Source organism: Callithrix jacchus, chromosome 1 (assembly GCF_049354715.1).
Source record: "Callithrix jacchus isolate 240 chromosome 1, calJac240_pri, whole genome shotgun sequence".
Classification (NCBI taxonomy): Eukaryota; Metazoa; Chordata; class Mammalia; order Primates; family Cebidae; genus Callithrix; species Callithrix jacchus.
Window position 1 is genome coordinate 155347032 of NC_133502.1, and position 16818 is coordinate 155363849.

Genomic DNA, 16818 nt, shown 5'->3' on the forward strand with positions numbered 1-16818 from the left:
TAATTCCAGCACTTTGGGAGGCTGAGGCAGGGGGATCACAAGGTCAAGAGATCGAGATCATCCTGGCCAACATGGTGAAATCCCGTCTCTACTGAAAATACAAAAATTAGCTGGGTATGGCGGCACGTGCCTGTAGTCCCAGCTACTCGGGAGGCTGAGGCAGGAGAATTGCTTGAACCCGGAAGGCAGAGGTTGCAGTGAGCCGAGCTTGTGCCACTGCCCTCCAGCCTGGCAACGGAGCAAGACTCTGTCTCGAAAAAAATAAAGTTTCTCTAATACTCAGCCTTTGTCACTTCTTTGCTTTGGTGCAAAGAGGGACTCAGTCCTCTAACATACCAATTTGCACTCAGAGTTTTGGTGGAGTGAAGAACTTCCAATCTCATTGCTTCATTTAGACTTTGCATGTTCTGGGAAGGAAACCCACCTAAGTTTTGGTCTGCCTTTCAGGAAAGATTTTTGCTTGATAAATCTGGGCTCTGCAGTGGTATGGTTTCTTGCCTATTTGAGCAGAATCGAACCCTCTGTATTGCAACTCTGCAGAATTTTCCACTCACCTCCGTGGAGGCTTGACAGCGTGCTAGTCTCAGCTCTTGTTGCACCTTAGTACACATGTGCTACAATGTGACATTACTCTCAGGCCCAACCTCTTCGGTTTTATGTCCTGCTGCAGCACCAAGCATCTTTTGAGTAGGAGGAGATGAGAGACACAATCCATCTTGTAGTCGAACTGGAGAAGTCATAATATTTTTTCAGCCAGTGCTAGAAGCTGAGTCACAATGAGTGTGATTCAGGCCTTGAGTTGTCACCCAAGGTAATTTTGAGAGGTGTGAAGTCAAAAAGACCCACAGTTGTCACTGCCCCCTTAGAAAAAGCCCTGAGCACTGAGCTTCTGTAACCAAGGCAGAGCCCAGTTTATACCTGGAAACATTCCAGTTTTTAACTTTTATGCCCTTCATTTGCCTCAAGAATGAATGACCTCATTCAGAAAATGCTGTCAGTCATTTGCCCACCTTTTAAAATCTGTCTTTTTTATTTTTATCTTGGTCATGTTAACCATGTGTTTAGAAAGGGGAAAAAGCTAACTTTTTTCTAAAATTAATATCTTAGTTAAAAACTCATATAATTAGGAGATTTGTTACACTGGCAATGTCTTAGGTTGGAAATGGCAAGTCCCAGATTTCAGACTAAGTTAAGCAGGGACTTGACCCTTTCCTCAGAAGTATAGAAGATGCTTGAAAGACATTCATAGAAAAGGGTTACCTTAGAAATTTGTAGCTTTTGCATTTTTTAAATACTATGAATGAAAGGCTTATAAGCACATAAATACATACTAGAGAGTTCTTATCAGGGGTACAGGATGGGTGCCCTGGCAGAGATCAGAAGACCTGTGCTCCCAGGTCACAGCTTTGTGCTGAGCTAGAGGTGTGACTTTGAGGAAGTAGCTTAATTGATCAGTTCTCAGTTTCCACATCAACAGACTGAGGAAATAGAACTGACTTTGCAGGGTGTTATGAGTGTAAAAAGTTCTATCAAGGGCAGAACACCTAATGCTGCTTGAACCTTAGAGAGCACTTAATAGACTGCAGTGGTGTTACATTAATCATTGTGTGAACCTCATTCTGACTGTTCACGACTTTATGTAAAATTCACATGGACACACATAGTGAAATTGGAAACTGCAAAGAAAACTAACCAAAGTGGTAGAGGAATTGAAAAGGAGACTCATAAAAGTTTGAAAGAACCGATTATTGATTGTGGAGAAGTGAAGACTGGAGAGTCACTGAATGACTGTCTTTGAGGTGTGTGGGACATCATTATATGGAAAACGATACCTGGCTGTTCTTCATCTCTGCAGAGGTCAACAGAACCAAGGCAGGCAGGACAGGGCAAAGCCAAAGAATGAAAGTAGAAGCAGTAGAGATGACAACATGTAAATCAGGAACAAAGATAGGGAGAGCAAGGGGGATGCAGCCCCAAGGAAGATGCCAGTAAGGTTCATGTCAACACTTCCCACCAACTTACACGGTCTAAAGGCATATCCCCAGCATAGGGGGAATTTCCCCTGATTCAGCCTGCCCTCCCCATCTCTTGCTTTTGACACCAGCTTGTTCATGGGTTCTGTCAGTGAGTACCTTACCCAGAGTAGTTGCAGTTAATGCCTGGAACTTTGCTTAGAGCAGTGGTTCCGAACTGGGGTCAGTCTTGCTTCCCCAGAGAGTGTTAGTCTGTAGGCGTTTTTGGTTGTCACTGCTGGAGAGAAGGGGTGCATTTGACACCTAGTGAGTGGAGGCTAAACATCCTGCAATTCACAGGCTGGCTCCCCACAACAAAGAATTATCCTGTTCCAAAATTTCAATAATGCTACTTTTTAGGAACCTTGGGTTACAGGAATAGAATATCCTAGCATGAGCTCCTTTAAGATTTACTAGTTTATGCCAAAGCATTTTTTTCTCCGTTTACACCAAACCATACAACTGAATGGTTACAGGGACTTAAACAGTTGCTATTCTAAAAAAATGTGTGGATTACATTATAATCATGTGTTTCTTAGCTGTCTGCTATACTTGGGTTTAAAAATATTTATATTTCTAAATAAGCAACTGATTCTTTGTATAGAGAAAATAACATGCATTAGAGCTCCAGGAAGTATGTAGACACCACCTTCTACGCTTCCTTTGCCCAGGGTTTTGCTGGCCGATTAATCGCTGCATTCAAAGACTCCCAAGGCAGTGACTGCCCTGCAATCAGTGTTGTGGTTGAGACTAAGGCATGACATTGGGTGGGGAAAATTCCCTAGGGCCTGCTCACCGCCCAACAATAAAGGGGGGGATTCCAAGAGTGAGTTCCATCAGCACACAACGTACCGATGCTCTGGAAACGTTGCCATTCAGTGACTCTGGGAATAAATCATGCTTTCTTGACTTAATAATACATTGCTGTTTCTAAATAATATAAGTATATGTTGTGTGCGTCCATTTGTAAACTTTCCTAGTCTTCTGAAATCCAGACACAGCATGAAAACACACGCTATATTTGATTCTTGCATAAATAGCACAGATTTTAATTTTATCCCAGTTATGGATATCTGGCGCGTGCGCTGATACTCTGGGCAGACTGGTGTGAAATTTAATTTGAGCAGTTAAACACAAGGGTGAGAGAGTGCAAAATAAACAAGCACACGCATTTCCAGCCCTACAGCATTTGGTATGTTAACGGGAAAAGCACCCAAATCCTCTCTCTCTTTTATTTTTTCCCCTCTGACAATCAGATTACAGACTGTCTAAAAAGGCACAAATCCTCCACGTCCCCTGCGCAACCCCACCTCCCCCGAATGTTGCCTGCAGTCATTTCATTTGTGAGCTCTTCATAGTTGGAGTTTTAGTGAATGAAAGTGTATAGGTTTGCTTTCAGACTCAATGTTAGATGAGAAAACCCCTTAGTTTCAAAACGAGGGAAGAGTCTCTGAGAATACTTTAGAAGGGGAAATGAGAATGGAATTGGAAATAGTGAGAAATAATAGATTTACAGTTAAGCAGACCGGGTTTCATAGCTCTGGTTTGCCAACTGCAATGTCCATGACCTTTGGAGAGTTACTTAAAGATTCTTTTGCCCGTTTGTACTTATTTGTAAAAATGGTACTAACTCCAGCCTCATAAAATTGCTGATAGAGCACATAGGTGCCTGGTGAAATGTCAATTTCTTTCCCTCTTAAAGATGTCTCTAGGTCCAGCCTCAATCACACTTGCTGAGGAAGGAAGGCATGCTAATGGTTGTTGTCAGTAATCATTAATGTTGGTAAAAATCACAGCTACTTCCATTCCTCCCCCTTGCCTTAATCAACTCCATTCAGGAATTAGCAAGCACCTACTAGCCTGCCCCACCTCTATTTGTAGGTCATTCTGGGTATTAAGTACTGAAAGAGCTTTTGGTCTTAAAAACACCCACTTGTTCCTGCGGAATATGTTGTTTGGGGGTTAGGGGAGGGGCAGTGTGCATGCGTGTCAGTTCAAGGAAACAGATTCATGAGGAATAGCAAGACTGGGTGAGTTTCTTCTTATGTTCCAAAGAAAAAAACATCTGCTTTGCCATCAGTAAAAATTCCCATCTTTCCATCCAATTTGTTTCCACAGAAGAGCGCGTTGTCCCCATTGAAGTTTGCCGGTCCAAACTGTCCAAATACTTGCAGGGAGTAGTTTTCCGCTGTGATAAGTGTACCTTCACCTGCTCCAGTGATGAGAGCCTCCAGCAACATATAGAAAAGCACAATGAACTGAAACCTTACAAATGCCAGCTCTGCTACTATGAGACCAAGCACACGGAGGAACTGGACAGCCACCTTCGGGATGAGCATAAGGTACTTGCCAGGACTTCCTGCCTCCGCCTCAGCATGCTCGTGGGGAGGGGCCAAGGGGGGAAAATATCGCATTTAGTCACGCCCACTGTGTACCAGATGGAGATATGAACTCAAAGAGTTTTTAAAGTGAGGTCTGGTTTCTTCTATTACAAAAGAAACATAAGGTCATTTTTAAAAAGTGTGAAATACAGGTTGGGTGAAAGGGAGATCACCCATAATTCTACCACACCAGTCCAAATGCTGAGCATTTCTTACCTCTCTTCTATACCTACTTTCATTTGTTTAACATAATTGTGATTATACTACACATAAAACATTATACCTTGCATTTTTTAAGCTTAATTCTAAAAGAAGTATTTTGCTGTATTATTTGAAATATTAATACATTTTAAATCACAAGGTTTGACAATTTTCTGTAAAGGACCAGATAGTAAATATTTTAGGCTTTGCAGGCCTAAAATGTAGTCTTCATGGCAATTAAGAAAGCAGCCATGGGGTGTATCGCTCTGCTCGAGTCCAGGAGTTCAAGACCAGCCTGGGCAGCATGGCGAAACCCTGTCTACAAAAAATACAAAAAATTAGCCAGGCATGGTGTCATGCACCTGTGGTCCCAACTACTTGGGAGGCTCAGGAGAAAACATCACTTGAGCCTGAGGTGGTGTTGCAGTGAGCTGAGACAGTGCCACTACACTCAAGCGTGGGTGACAGAGTGAGACCCTGTCACAAAAAAAGAAAGAAAGAAAGCAGCCATAGACAATACATAAATGAACCAATATGGCTGTGTTCCAATAAAAGTTTATTTACAAAAACAGGCAACAGGCTGTGGGCCCATAATTGCCAGCCCCTATTTTGATAGATTTACCTCTGTGTTTCTCAATCATGTAGGTGGTTTCCAATATTTTGCTAACTACAAAGATTTTTCAAGGCATTACAGTTTCAGTATGTCTGAACTTTATAAGAATTGTAAAATATATGTTTCAGGGGAGAAGGAGACTCAAGAACAAATAAATTAATAGAGGATTTGTGGAAAAAAAATTCTCTTCCAGAGGTTTGCTTATCAGAGGGGTAGAAATCACACAGGACGGCTTTGTCACTCTGCACAGGGATCATCTGGCACCTCAGGAACTGAGATGATCATTTCTGGTTTTGTGTATTACCTTGAGTATGGGAGGAGGTATAATTAGTATTTGCTTAATGACAAGAGCCTATCAAAATGCTTTTTAATTAGCCAACAAGTCCAAAATATCTATTGAGTGTTTACTGACGGTACAAGGAGAAGCACAGTTTATATTGTCTGTTTTTTCCTTGCTCTGTGTCCTCATCAGTGGAAATATAGTCCTTCTCTGGCCTTACAAACCCACATTATAAAGAGTTTAGTCTGAATCATCTGCACCCGTGGGTTAGAATTGTTCTGTGGGGTGCTGAGAGAGAAGGCTGAGCTTTGTCACCTGTCTACAATGGAACAGTTTAATGGTAACTTCTCTGCTTTGGAATGCATTTATTTTCCCATGTGTCTGCCCAAAGAAAAATGAAGCAAAGAGGAAAAGCATAAATTACCTCCCTTAAAGTTTTTATTATCCTTTTTTATTCAAACTTTTTGGGTATTTCTTCCCCAAACTTAAGAATAAATTACTCATCTCTTTCAAACCAAGCCTTCTATAATTATTCACATGTATCTTATTTACATAACTACCTCAGACCTTTTTATTACAGTGTTTAAGCCTCCAGGCTGATACTTTAAGACAGAACAAATCAGGAAGATAGATTTTTCTCTAGTTGTTGCACGGTAGCTTGTAAATCACTGGGGAAATCCAGAAAAGGTTAGGAACCGTAACAGACATGGAACCAGAGGGTTCTTCAACAGCGGATGGAAGGCTGAGGCTTTGAGGTATGGGTCATGGAAATGAGTTGCTCAGGCACATAGGGCCCAATTAAGACTTTTGAACCAAAAAGATCTGGATTTTCATCTTGTTTCCACCATTTACTGTGCATACTTCAACAAGTTACGTAAATTTCTGGGTCTGTTTTTCAGTTCATAAGTGGGAATTGTTTCACCTTTCTCTGAAGTTTTTGTAAGATTAAATGAAGTTCTGTATTTCACCCACTTTGAGACCCAGTTCATTAGAATATTTGTTAATTGAATTATGTTAAAGTATAATAATAGTTTTACCTATTATAATAGCAGTTATGTTCCCAAAGACCTAAAACATATTATAAAATCACTGATTATAGTTTGCATCTTAGACACAGTCGGTTTTTTTTAAATTTATTTATTTTACTTTAGGTGCATACTATATCTGGCATTTCTCCCTATGTTATTCCTCCCCACCCTCCCATCCCTCCCCGCAGCCCGCTATCTCTCCTCTAACCCCCCAACTGTCCCCACTGTGTGATGCTCCTCTCCGTGAGTCCACATGTTCTCGTTGTTCAACACCCACCTATGAGTGAGAACAAATGGTGTTTGGCTTTCTGTTCTTGTGTCAGTTTGCTGAGAATGATGGTTTCCAGATTCATCCAAGTCCCTACAAAGGACACAAACTCATTGTTTTTTTATGACTGTGTAGTATTCCATGGTGTATCTGTACCACATTTTCTTTGTCCAGTCTATCATTGATGGGCATTTGGGTTGGTTCCAGGTCTTTGCTATTGTACACAGGGCTGCAATGAACATACATGTGCATGTGTCTTTATAGTAGAATGATTTATAGTTCTTTGGGTATATACCCGATAATGGGATTGCTGGCTCAAATGGAATTTCTATTTCTAGATCCTTGAGAAGTCACCACACTGTCTTCTACAATGGTTGAACTAATTTACACTCCTACCAACTGTGTAAGAGACACACAGTCTTTTTTAAAAAATTATTTTTTCATAGATTATTGGCAGACAAGCAGTATTTGGTTACATGAGTAAGTTCTTTAGTGGTGATTTGTGAGATTTTGGTGCACCCATCACCTGAGCAGTGTACACTGCACCCTATTTGTAGTATTTTATCCCTCATCCCCCTTCCTCCCAAGTCCCCAGAGTCCATTGTAGTATTCTTATGCCTTTGCATCCTGATAGCTTAAGTCCTGCATATCAGTGAGAACATACAATATTTGGTTTTCCATTCTTGAGTCACTTCACTTAGAATAATAATCTCTGGCCAGGTTCAGTGGTTCACGCCTATAATCCCAGTACTTTGGGAAGCTGAGGCAGGCAGATCACAAGGTCAGGAGATTGAGACCAGCCAGGCCAACATGGTGAAACTCATCTCTACTAAAACTACAAAAATTAGCCTGGCATGGTGGTGGGTACCTGTAATCCCAAACACTCAGGAAGCTGAGACAGGAGAATTGCTTGAACCCAGGAAGTGGAGGTTGCAGTGAGCCGAGATCGTGCCACTGCACTCCAGCCTAGGTGACAGAGGGAGGCTCCATCTCAAAAAAAAAAAAAAAAGAAGAATAGTCTCGAACTATATCCATGTCACTACACATGCTGTTAATTCATTCCTTTTTAAGGCTGAGTAGTATTCCATCATATATATATATATGACTGTGTAGTATTCCATGGTGTATCTGTACCACATTTTCTTTGTCCAGTCTATCATTGAATGATATATATATATATATATATATATATATATATATATATATATACCACAGTTTCTTTATCCACTCATTGACTGATGGGCATTTGGGTTGGTTCCATGATTTTGAAATTGTGAATTGTGCTGCTATAAACATGCATGTGCAAGTATCTTTTTCGAATAATGACTTCTTTTCCTCTGGGTAGATACCCAATAGTGGGATTGCTGCATCAAGTGGTAGTTCTACTTTTAGTTCTTTAAGGGCTCTCCACACAGTTTTCCATAGTGACTGTACTAGTTTATATTCCCACCAGCAGTGTAGAAGTGTTCCCTGATCACTACATCTGTGTCAATATCTGCTAGTTTTTATATTTTGATTATGGCCATTCTTACAGGAGTAAGACGATAGCGCATTGTGGTTTTGATTTGCATTTCCCTGATTATTAGTGATGTTGAGCATTTTTAAATATGTTCGTTGGCCACTTGTATCTCCTTTTGAAAACTGTCTATTCATGTCCTTAGCCTCCTTTTTGATGGGATTGTTTGGTTTTTTCTTACTGATTTGTTTGAGTTCATTGTAGATTCTGATATTAGTCCTTTGTCAGATGGATAGATTGTGAAGATTTCTCCCATTCTGTGGGTTGTCTTTTTACTCTGCTGACTGTTCTTTGTGCAGTGAAAAAGCTCTTTAATTTAATTAAGTCCCAACTATTTATCTTTGTTTTTATTGCATTTGCTTTTGGGATGTTGGTCATGAAATTCTTGCCCAAGCCAATGTCTAGAAGGGGTTTTCCAATGACATCTTTTAGATTTTTATAGTTTCAGGTCTTAGATTTAAGTCCTTAATCCATCTTGAGTTTATTTTTGTATAAGGTGAGAGATGAGGATCCAGTTTTATCCTCCTACATGTGACTTACCAATTATCCCAGCACCATTTGTTGAAAAGAGTGTTCTTTCTGCACTTCATGTTTTGTTTGCTTTGCTGAAGATCATTTGGCTCTAAGTATTTTGGTTTATTTCTCAGTTCTCTCTTCTGTTCCATTGGTCTATGTACCTATGTTTATACCAGTACTATGCTGTTTTGGTGACTATGGCCTTATAGTACAGTTTGAAATCAAGTAGTGTAATTGTAGTAGTCTGCTTTCACACTGCTGATGAAGACATACACAATACTGGGCAATTTACAAAAGAAAGAGGTTTATTTGGACTTATAGTTCCACGTGGCTGGGGGAGCCTCACAATCATGGCAGAAGACAAGAAGAAGCAAGTCCTGGCAGAGGCACAAAGAGAAGGAGGAAGACGCAAAAGCGGAAACCCCTGATAAACCATTAGATCTCATGAGACTTATTCACTATCATGAGAACAGTATGGGGGAAAGTGCCCCTGTGATTCCATTATCTCCCATGGGTCCCTCCCACAACACATGGGAAGTATGGGAGTACAATTCAAGATGAGATTTGGGTGGGGACACAGAGCTGAACCGTATCAATGATGCCTCCAGTGTTGTTATTTTTGCTTAGTCTTACTTTGGCTATGCAGGCTCTTTTTGGTTCCATATGAACTTTAGAATTGTTTTTTTCTAATTCTGTGAAGAATGATGATGGTATTTTGATGCACACTGCAGATGAATTTTAGATTGCTTTTGGCAGTATGATCATTTTCACAATGTTGATTCTACCCATCCATGTGCATGGGATGTGTTTTCATTTGCTTGTGTTGTCGTTGATTTCTTTCAGCAGTGTTTTGTAGTTTGCCTTGTAGAGGTCTTTTGCCTCCTTTGTTAAGTATATTCCTAAGTATTTTACTTTTTCTGCAGCTATTGTAAAAAAGGTTGAGTTCTTGACTTGATTCTCTGCTGGTCACGGTTGGTGTGTAGAAGAGCTATTGATTTTACATTACTCTTGTATCCAGAAAGTTTGCTGAATTCTTTTATCAGTTATAGGAGATTTCTGGAGGAGTCCTTAGGGTTTTTGAAGTAGATGATCGTATAATCAACAAATAGTGACAGTTTGATTTCCTCTTTACCGATTTGGATGCCCTTTATTTCTTTCTCTTGTCTGATTGCTCTTATTTGAACTTCCAGTACTGTGTTGAAGAGGAGTGGTGAGAGTGGCCATCCTTGTCATCTTCCAGTTCTCAGAGGGAGTGCTTTCAACTTTTCTCCTTTCAGTATTATGTTGGCTGTGGGTTTGTCATAGGTGACTTTTATTACATTGATGTATATGCCCCTTGTATGCCAATTTTGCTAAGAGCTTTAATCATAAAACAATGCTGGATTTTGTCGAATGCTTTTTCTGCATCTGTTGAGATAATCGTGTGATTTTTGTTTTTAATTCTGTTTATATGGTATATCACATTTATTTACTTGTGTATGTTAAACCATCCCTGCATCCCTGGTATGAAACCCACTTGATCATGGTGGGTTATCTTTTTGATATGTCATTGAATTTGTTAGCTAGTATTTTTTTAAAAAAGGATTTTAGCATCTGTGTTCATCAGGGGTATCAGTCTGTAGAGTTTTTTTTTTGTGGGTTACATCCTTTCCTGGTTTTGGTATCAGGGTGATGCTGGCTTCATAGAATGAGTTTGGGAATGTTCCCTCTTTCTCTATCTTGTGGAATAGTGTCAAAAGGATTGATACCAATTCTTCTTTGAGTACCAATTCTGGTAGAATTCTGCTGTGAATCTGTCAGGTCCTGGATTTTTTGTTGTTGTTGGTAATTTTTAAATTACCATTTCAATCTTGCTACTTGTTATTGGTCTGTTCAGGGTATCTAATTCTTCCTGATTTAAGGTAGGAGGGTTGTATTTTTCCAGGAATTTGTCCATCTCTTCTAGGTTTTCTACTTTATTTGTGTGAAGGTAGCCTTGAATGATCTTTTGTATTTCCAAGGTATCAGTTGTAATATCTCCCATTTCATTTCTTAATGAGGTTATTTGGATTTTCTATCTTCTTTTATTGGCTAATCTTGTTAATGGTCTGTCAATTTTATTTATCTTTTCAAAGAACCAGCTTTTGTTTCATTTATCTTTTATATCATTTTTTGTTTGTTTCCATTTCATTTAGTTCTTTTCTAATGTTGGTTATTTCCCTTCTTCTGCTGGGTTTGGGTTTGGTTTGTTCTTATTTCTCTAGGTCCTTGAGTTGTGACCTTAGAATGTCAGTTTGTGCTCTTTCAGTCTTCTTGATATAGGTGTTTAGGACTCTGAGCTTTCCCCTTAGCACTGCCTTTATTGTGTCCCAGAAGTTTTGATAGCTTGTGTCATCACTGTCATTCAATTCAAAGAATTTTTTATTTTCATCTTGATTTCATTTTTGACCCAATGCTCATTCAGGAGCAGCTTATTTAATTTCCATGATTTGCATAGTTTTGAAGGTTGCTTTTTGGAGTTGATTTCCAGTTTTATTCCATTGTGGTCTAAGAGAGTGCTTGATATAATTTCAATTTTCTTAATTTATTGAAGCTCATTTTGTGGCCTATTGTATGGTCTACCTTGGAGAAGGTTCCATGCCCTGTTGAATAGAATGCATATTCTGTGTTTGTTGGATGGAATGGTCTGTGTATATCTGTTAAACCCATTTGTTCCATGGTATAGTTTAAATTCATTGTTCTTTTCTTGATTTTGTTTTGATGACCTGTCTAGTGTTGTCAGTGGAGTATTGAAGTCCCCCACTATTACTGTGTTGCTGTCTGTCTCATTTCTCAGCTTAGACACAGTCTTTGATGTAATATTTTCAGTATGCCATATGATGTTCTTTAATTTTTTTCTCTTCCTCATGGTTGGCCAGCTTATTAAGTCCAATGAGCACCTAATTGAGGCTAAAGAATTGGCATTTTCAGCATGCCTAGTGATTCTCATGTTTGTCTCAATTGTTAGGTTTATGAGACACATGCTCATTACTGAGATAGCAGCACTTTTTTCCCTCATTTTCTAACCTTTTTCCCCTACCTGATGAGTGCAAAATGCAATTCGAATTTTTGAAATAATTCTCCAAACACTGTTTTGTAAATAAAGATGGCAGTGCTATTGAAACTGAATGTGTGGCTGACAGGCAGTGGAATTACATGCTGTCTAAAAATCGTCATTTGTTAGGGGGGAAGATATACAACACCTGATTTCAACATTCATGAGAGAGGTATAGGGATGTCAGTATACAATGTACTAAAGAGAAGTATGCTGACAATTCAAATACAAAAGTCAAGGCCCGTAGAGCTAAAACAAGAAACTGAAGGCATGAGAATTGGAAAGGAAAAAAATACAACTTTTTATTTATAGACCATGTAATTTTTATAGGTAGAAAATCCACAGAATCTACAAAAAAGCTACAAGAACATGAATGAGTTTAGCAAGGTTGCAAGATATAAAATCAATATACAAAAATCAGTTCTCTTTCTATATACTAGTAATGTGCAACCTGAAAATGGAATTTTAAAAAGATCAATTTCATGTACAATAACATCAAAAGAATAAAAGTTCTAAGAATACATTTAACATGAGAATTATACACTGAAAACTACAGTGTTGCTGATGGAAATTTATAAAACTAAATTAATGTAATATAATGTTTATTAATTAGAAGACTCAATATTGATAATTCTTTTCATGCTGATATATAGATTCAACATAATCTCGATCAAAATCCCAGTAGGCTTTTTGGGGGTAGAAAGTGACAAACTGGCCCTAAAATTTATATGGAAATGCAAATGACCTAAAATAGCCTAATGTAGAGAAACAACAAAATCAGAGGATTCACTCTTCCTGATTTCAGTACTCACTATAAACTGACATAAGGTAGACACATAGATCAGTAGTGCATAAGTGAACGTCAAGAAATTAACCCTCATATATGTGGTCAGTTGATTTTTATAAAAAGTGTTAATGTAATAGGGAAAGGATGATTTTTTTTAAAATGGTGCTGAAACAGTTGGATTTGTGTATGCAAATTATGACCTTTGACCTTTACAAAAATCAAAGGTCATAATCTCTATGCAAAAATCCAATCAAAATGGACCATAAACTTAAATGTGTGAGCTAAAACTGTAAAACTTTTAGAATAGTAGAATATTATATAATCTTGGGTTAGGGGAAAAAATTTATGTATGATGAAAAAGTTATGGACAACTGAAAGAAAAAAGAAGACATCATTAAGAAATAAAAAGGCAAGCAACAGACTAGTAGCAAATATTTGCAAAGTAATCTAACAAAGGGCTTTAACCAAAATATTTAAAGAAATCTTAGGACTCAATGATAAGAAGATAAGCAGCTCAGTTAAAAATGAGCACAAGATTTGAATAGATACTTTACCAAAGAAGATAGATATGCAAATGGCAAATGAGCATATGAAAAGATGTTCAACTTGATTCACCACTGGGAAATACAAATTAAAACAATAAGATTCTCCTCCCTCACCACTAGCTAACATGGCTAAAATTAAGAAGGCTGATAGTATCAAAGTGTTGGCAAAGATACGGACAAACTGGAATCTCATATTGCTGATTGAAATGTAAAATGGCATAGCCACCTTGGAGCAGTTTGGAATTTGTTTATAAGCTAAACGTACACTTGCCATCTGACCTACGCATCCTACCTTCATATGAAATGGATGGATTAATAAAATATGGCATAGCCATGCAGTGGATTATTACTCAGCAATGAAAATGAGCTACTGATACACTTAACAGCATAGGGGAATCCAAAAATGTTAAGTGGACAGAAGCCAGACACAAAAGACAACATATTGTATGATTCTGTTTATATGAAATTTCTAGAAAAGGCAACTTGGTGGAGACAGGAAGCAGCTCAGAGGCTACTTGGGCCTGGAAGATGGGAGCAGGGGTTGATTATAAAGGATGTGAAGGAGCTTCTCAGAGTGATGAAAGTGTTCTTAAACTGGATTGTGTGAGGGTTGCACAAATATATAAATTTACTAAAAATCATTGAATTGTTTACTCATAATAGATAAATATTATGGCAGGTAAATTACACCTTGATACCTAAAACAGATGCAAGTTTCCCATAACCCAACACACAGTAGGTCCTCAATACATGACAATTTCCTATAGTCTTTTTTTTTATGGATTTTATCCTGAGAACAACTATATCAACAGGATACCCAAGATCTGGATTAATGTGGACTAGACTTAGCAATTGATTCCAAACAGGGATTTATCTTTTTTTTTTTTTTTCCAATAAAACAGTGCATTGCTCATTATATTATTCTACAAACAGCATTAGGTGATTTGTGTGGTGGAGAGAACCTCTAGAAGAAACTATAAGACTGAAACTATTTTCAGTCAAAGGATTTCATGAAAAAGAGCTGAACATTCAAAACTGGACTTCTGAATTCTGCCTGCAAAGGTTGTAAACCTCAGGGACATCTGTAAAGATTGAGACTATATCGTTCATGGACTGGATGGAATCCTGGTAACAGCAAGAAAGGTCTTTAAAGCCAAATATGCCATTCCATTTAAGAACCAAAATCTCCAGTGCACTCTATTTAGGCTTCCATGTGGTATCGCCAGAAGCCAGAGTGCAGAAGGGATAACCATCAGAACCCTTATTTTATAGGTGATAAAGAGAATCTTTCCTCCTAGATCTTTTTCTTTGTTACTAATGAGCAAGGAATCACTTATAATCTCCTGGGATCTAAAGTAAACAGTACAGGGTATTTGAAATTTTATATTTTTCATCCTTTGACTCCCTGTCTGTTTTTAATCTCACTGGGTTCTCTAGAAGGTTGACTAGTCTAGTCTCTCCCTCTTTTTTCCTCCCCTTTCCCTTCCCTCTTCTTTCTTCACTCCCTCCATTCTCTGCCCTCCCCACATCCTCCCCACCCAACACACATATGAATTATCTACCAGTAATGCTCTTTATTAGCAATGCTGGTGAAAGATGAAGACAATATATTTTTTCTTTTTTGAGTCAGGGTCTTGCCCTGTTGCCCAGGCTGAGGTGGAATGACTCAGTCTCAGCTCACTGCAGTGTCAAACTCCTAGGCTCAAGCAATCCTCCCACCTTGGCCTCCCGAAGTACAGGAATTACAGGTGTGAGCCACTGCACCTGGCCTAAGACAACATAAAATCATGAAGAAAATCAAACCTTGGACTTCTCACATTTAAAAAACACACATAATTTTATTTAAAAGAAAGTTTAAGTATATGCAGTACCTTGTTAGTGTTCTTTATAGTTCTAAACTCTCTTTGCTGGTTTAAGGAACATAAAAATATATTATCTCTAACTTGGTCTGCTCGTAAAATTGTCATGTTCAGTATATTAAATTTAGAAGGATAGTCTATTCAGGCAATACACATTCACTAATTGAATTTACTTTGAAATGTTTTTAATTTTTTATATAAATGGAGCCTCAGGCAGCTGAACTCTTAAGAAACTCAGATCTTACTTTTTGCCAGTTTGGGGGAAACAGCAAAACATGAAGCTCAGAAGGAATCATCAACATTTTATGATTCTAATTCTAATAAAATTGCTCAGTTTTTTTTGACTAGCGAAATCCACAGTGGAAAAAAATAAAAGTCACATAGGACATTTGTTTCCAGGAAAGGAAGTGAGAATTAAATGAAAGAAAATCTTTCTCCAAATATTCTTCCCAAACAAATCATAAGAAGAATTATTCCCAAATTATAAAACACACCTTTGGCCACATTTTTTTTTAATTGCTTTTTATTTCTGAACTAAATGCTAGCAGCTTTAGCCTTAGCAACTGCAAGGATCTCTGCAAGCTGAAGCCTTCTCTAGAAGACTGTGCCATTTCATTTCTGCTTTCCCTCATGTAGTTCTGCTTCTTGATTTGTTAACCATACCTCTGTCTCTTCCATGACAGAGAAACCAGAAGTGGATGAGCAAGTAGTGTGACCATTTTTTAGAGGGGTGTGTCTGACAGAACTTTAAACAGTATTTCACACATAGACATTTGAAGATGTTCTTTACCTGTACCTTTGAAACCATCCACTAAACTCCCCAGTCAAAATTATTTGTCCCAGCTTCTAAACTTTCACAGGACCTTTCTTCTTCCTTGGTAAGGCATATTTATTTATCTCACCTTTCAAAATCTAACCTAGTGTCCAGCATACCATAAAGCCTCAGGAGTTGTTTGTTAAATAAATCCATAAATGAAACCAACTTTTCAAATACAAAATTTTAAGTATCCTGTTTAAATAAGCAAGTGGCAACATCCATTAGCATCTTTACCCTCTGCCTTTTGGGTCCAGGAGATTGGCAACTTCTCAACTGGCCGGCCACAAAGCTCTGAGCCTTTCTTAGTGATGTCTTTCACCTAGCTTCCTTGAGTACTTGTGTCTGGAGTTATGCTGAGTTCCTCCAAATAAGTGATTTTGTCTGGACTTTTTCTAAGTTAGGTTTTCTGATTGTGACACAGTGATTGCAAAAGAAAATAGTTATCTTCCTTGACTTCTATGCTCTATATCCTTCTGGGTACTCTATGATCCTTTGTTTTTAATATTCTTAGAAAGGCTTTTATTTTGAAAAAATGTTGAAAGGATTCTACGGCTCTGTCCCATCACATTTTGCAGCATAATGTTATTATTAATACTTTTTCTTCCTTCTTCCTGTGTTCAGCCAGTATAACCATGGTAGTTTTGACATATTTTTGAGTAATTTTGCATTTCTGCAGATGATTTGCATTATAATGGGAAAAGCTTGAGCTGTGTCATCTGGAGATGTGAGTCCTAACTAATTCTAGCTTTATCACTTACCTGTTTTGTGCTCTTCATCTACAGATATTGACAACACATTTACGACACACTTGTCATCAGGGTTAAGTAAAACACATAAAAACTACTGGGGGCATTTTTAGCACATAATACATATAAGTATTGAAACAAAATCATTTAGAAAGTGTCCACTTTTATTCTCTTGT

The 16818-nt window shown here is 38.1% G+C and overlaps 1 protein-coding gene across 13 annotated transcripts in view; it reads left to right on the forward strand.

Annotated features, from left to right (window-relative positions):
* Nucleotides 1-16818, forward strand: part of ZNF462 (zinc finger protein 462) — a 156429-nt gene that overhangs the window by 122568 nt on the left and 17043 nt on the right. For all 13 annotated transcript variants that reach the window (XR_013535802.1, XR_013535803.1, XM_035253893.3 and 10 more), the window contains exon 10: nt 4131-4354. Coding sequence is in view for 11 of the 13 variants with exons in the window: in XM_035253893.3 (XP_035109784.3) it covers nt 4131-4354 (224 nt within the window). In the remaining 2 variants the exon portion in view is untranslated. The remainder of the gene's footprint in view (nt 1-4130; nt 4355-16818) is intronic.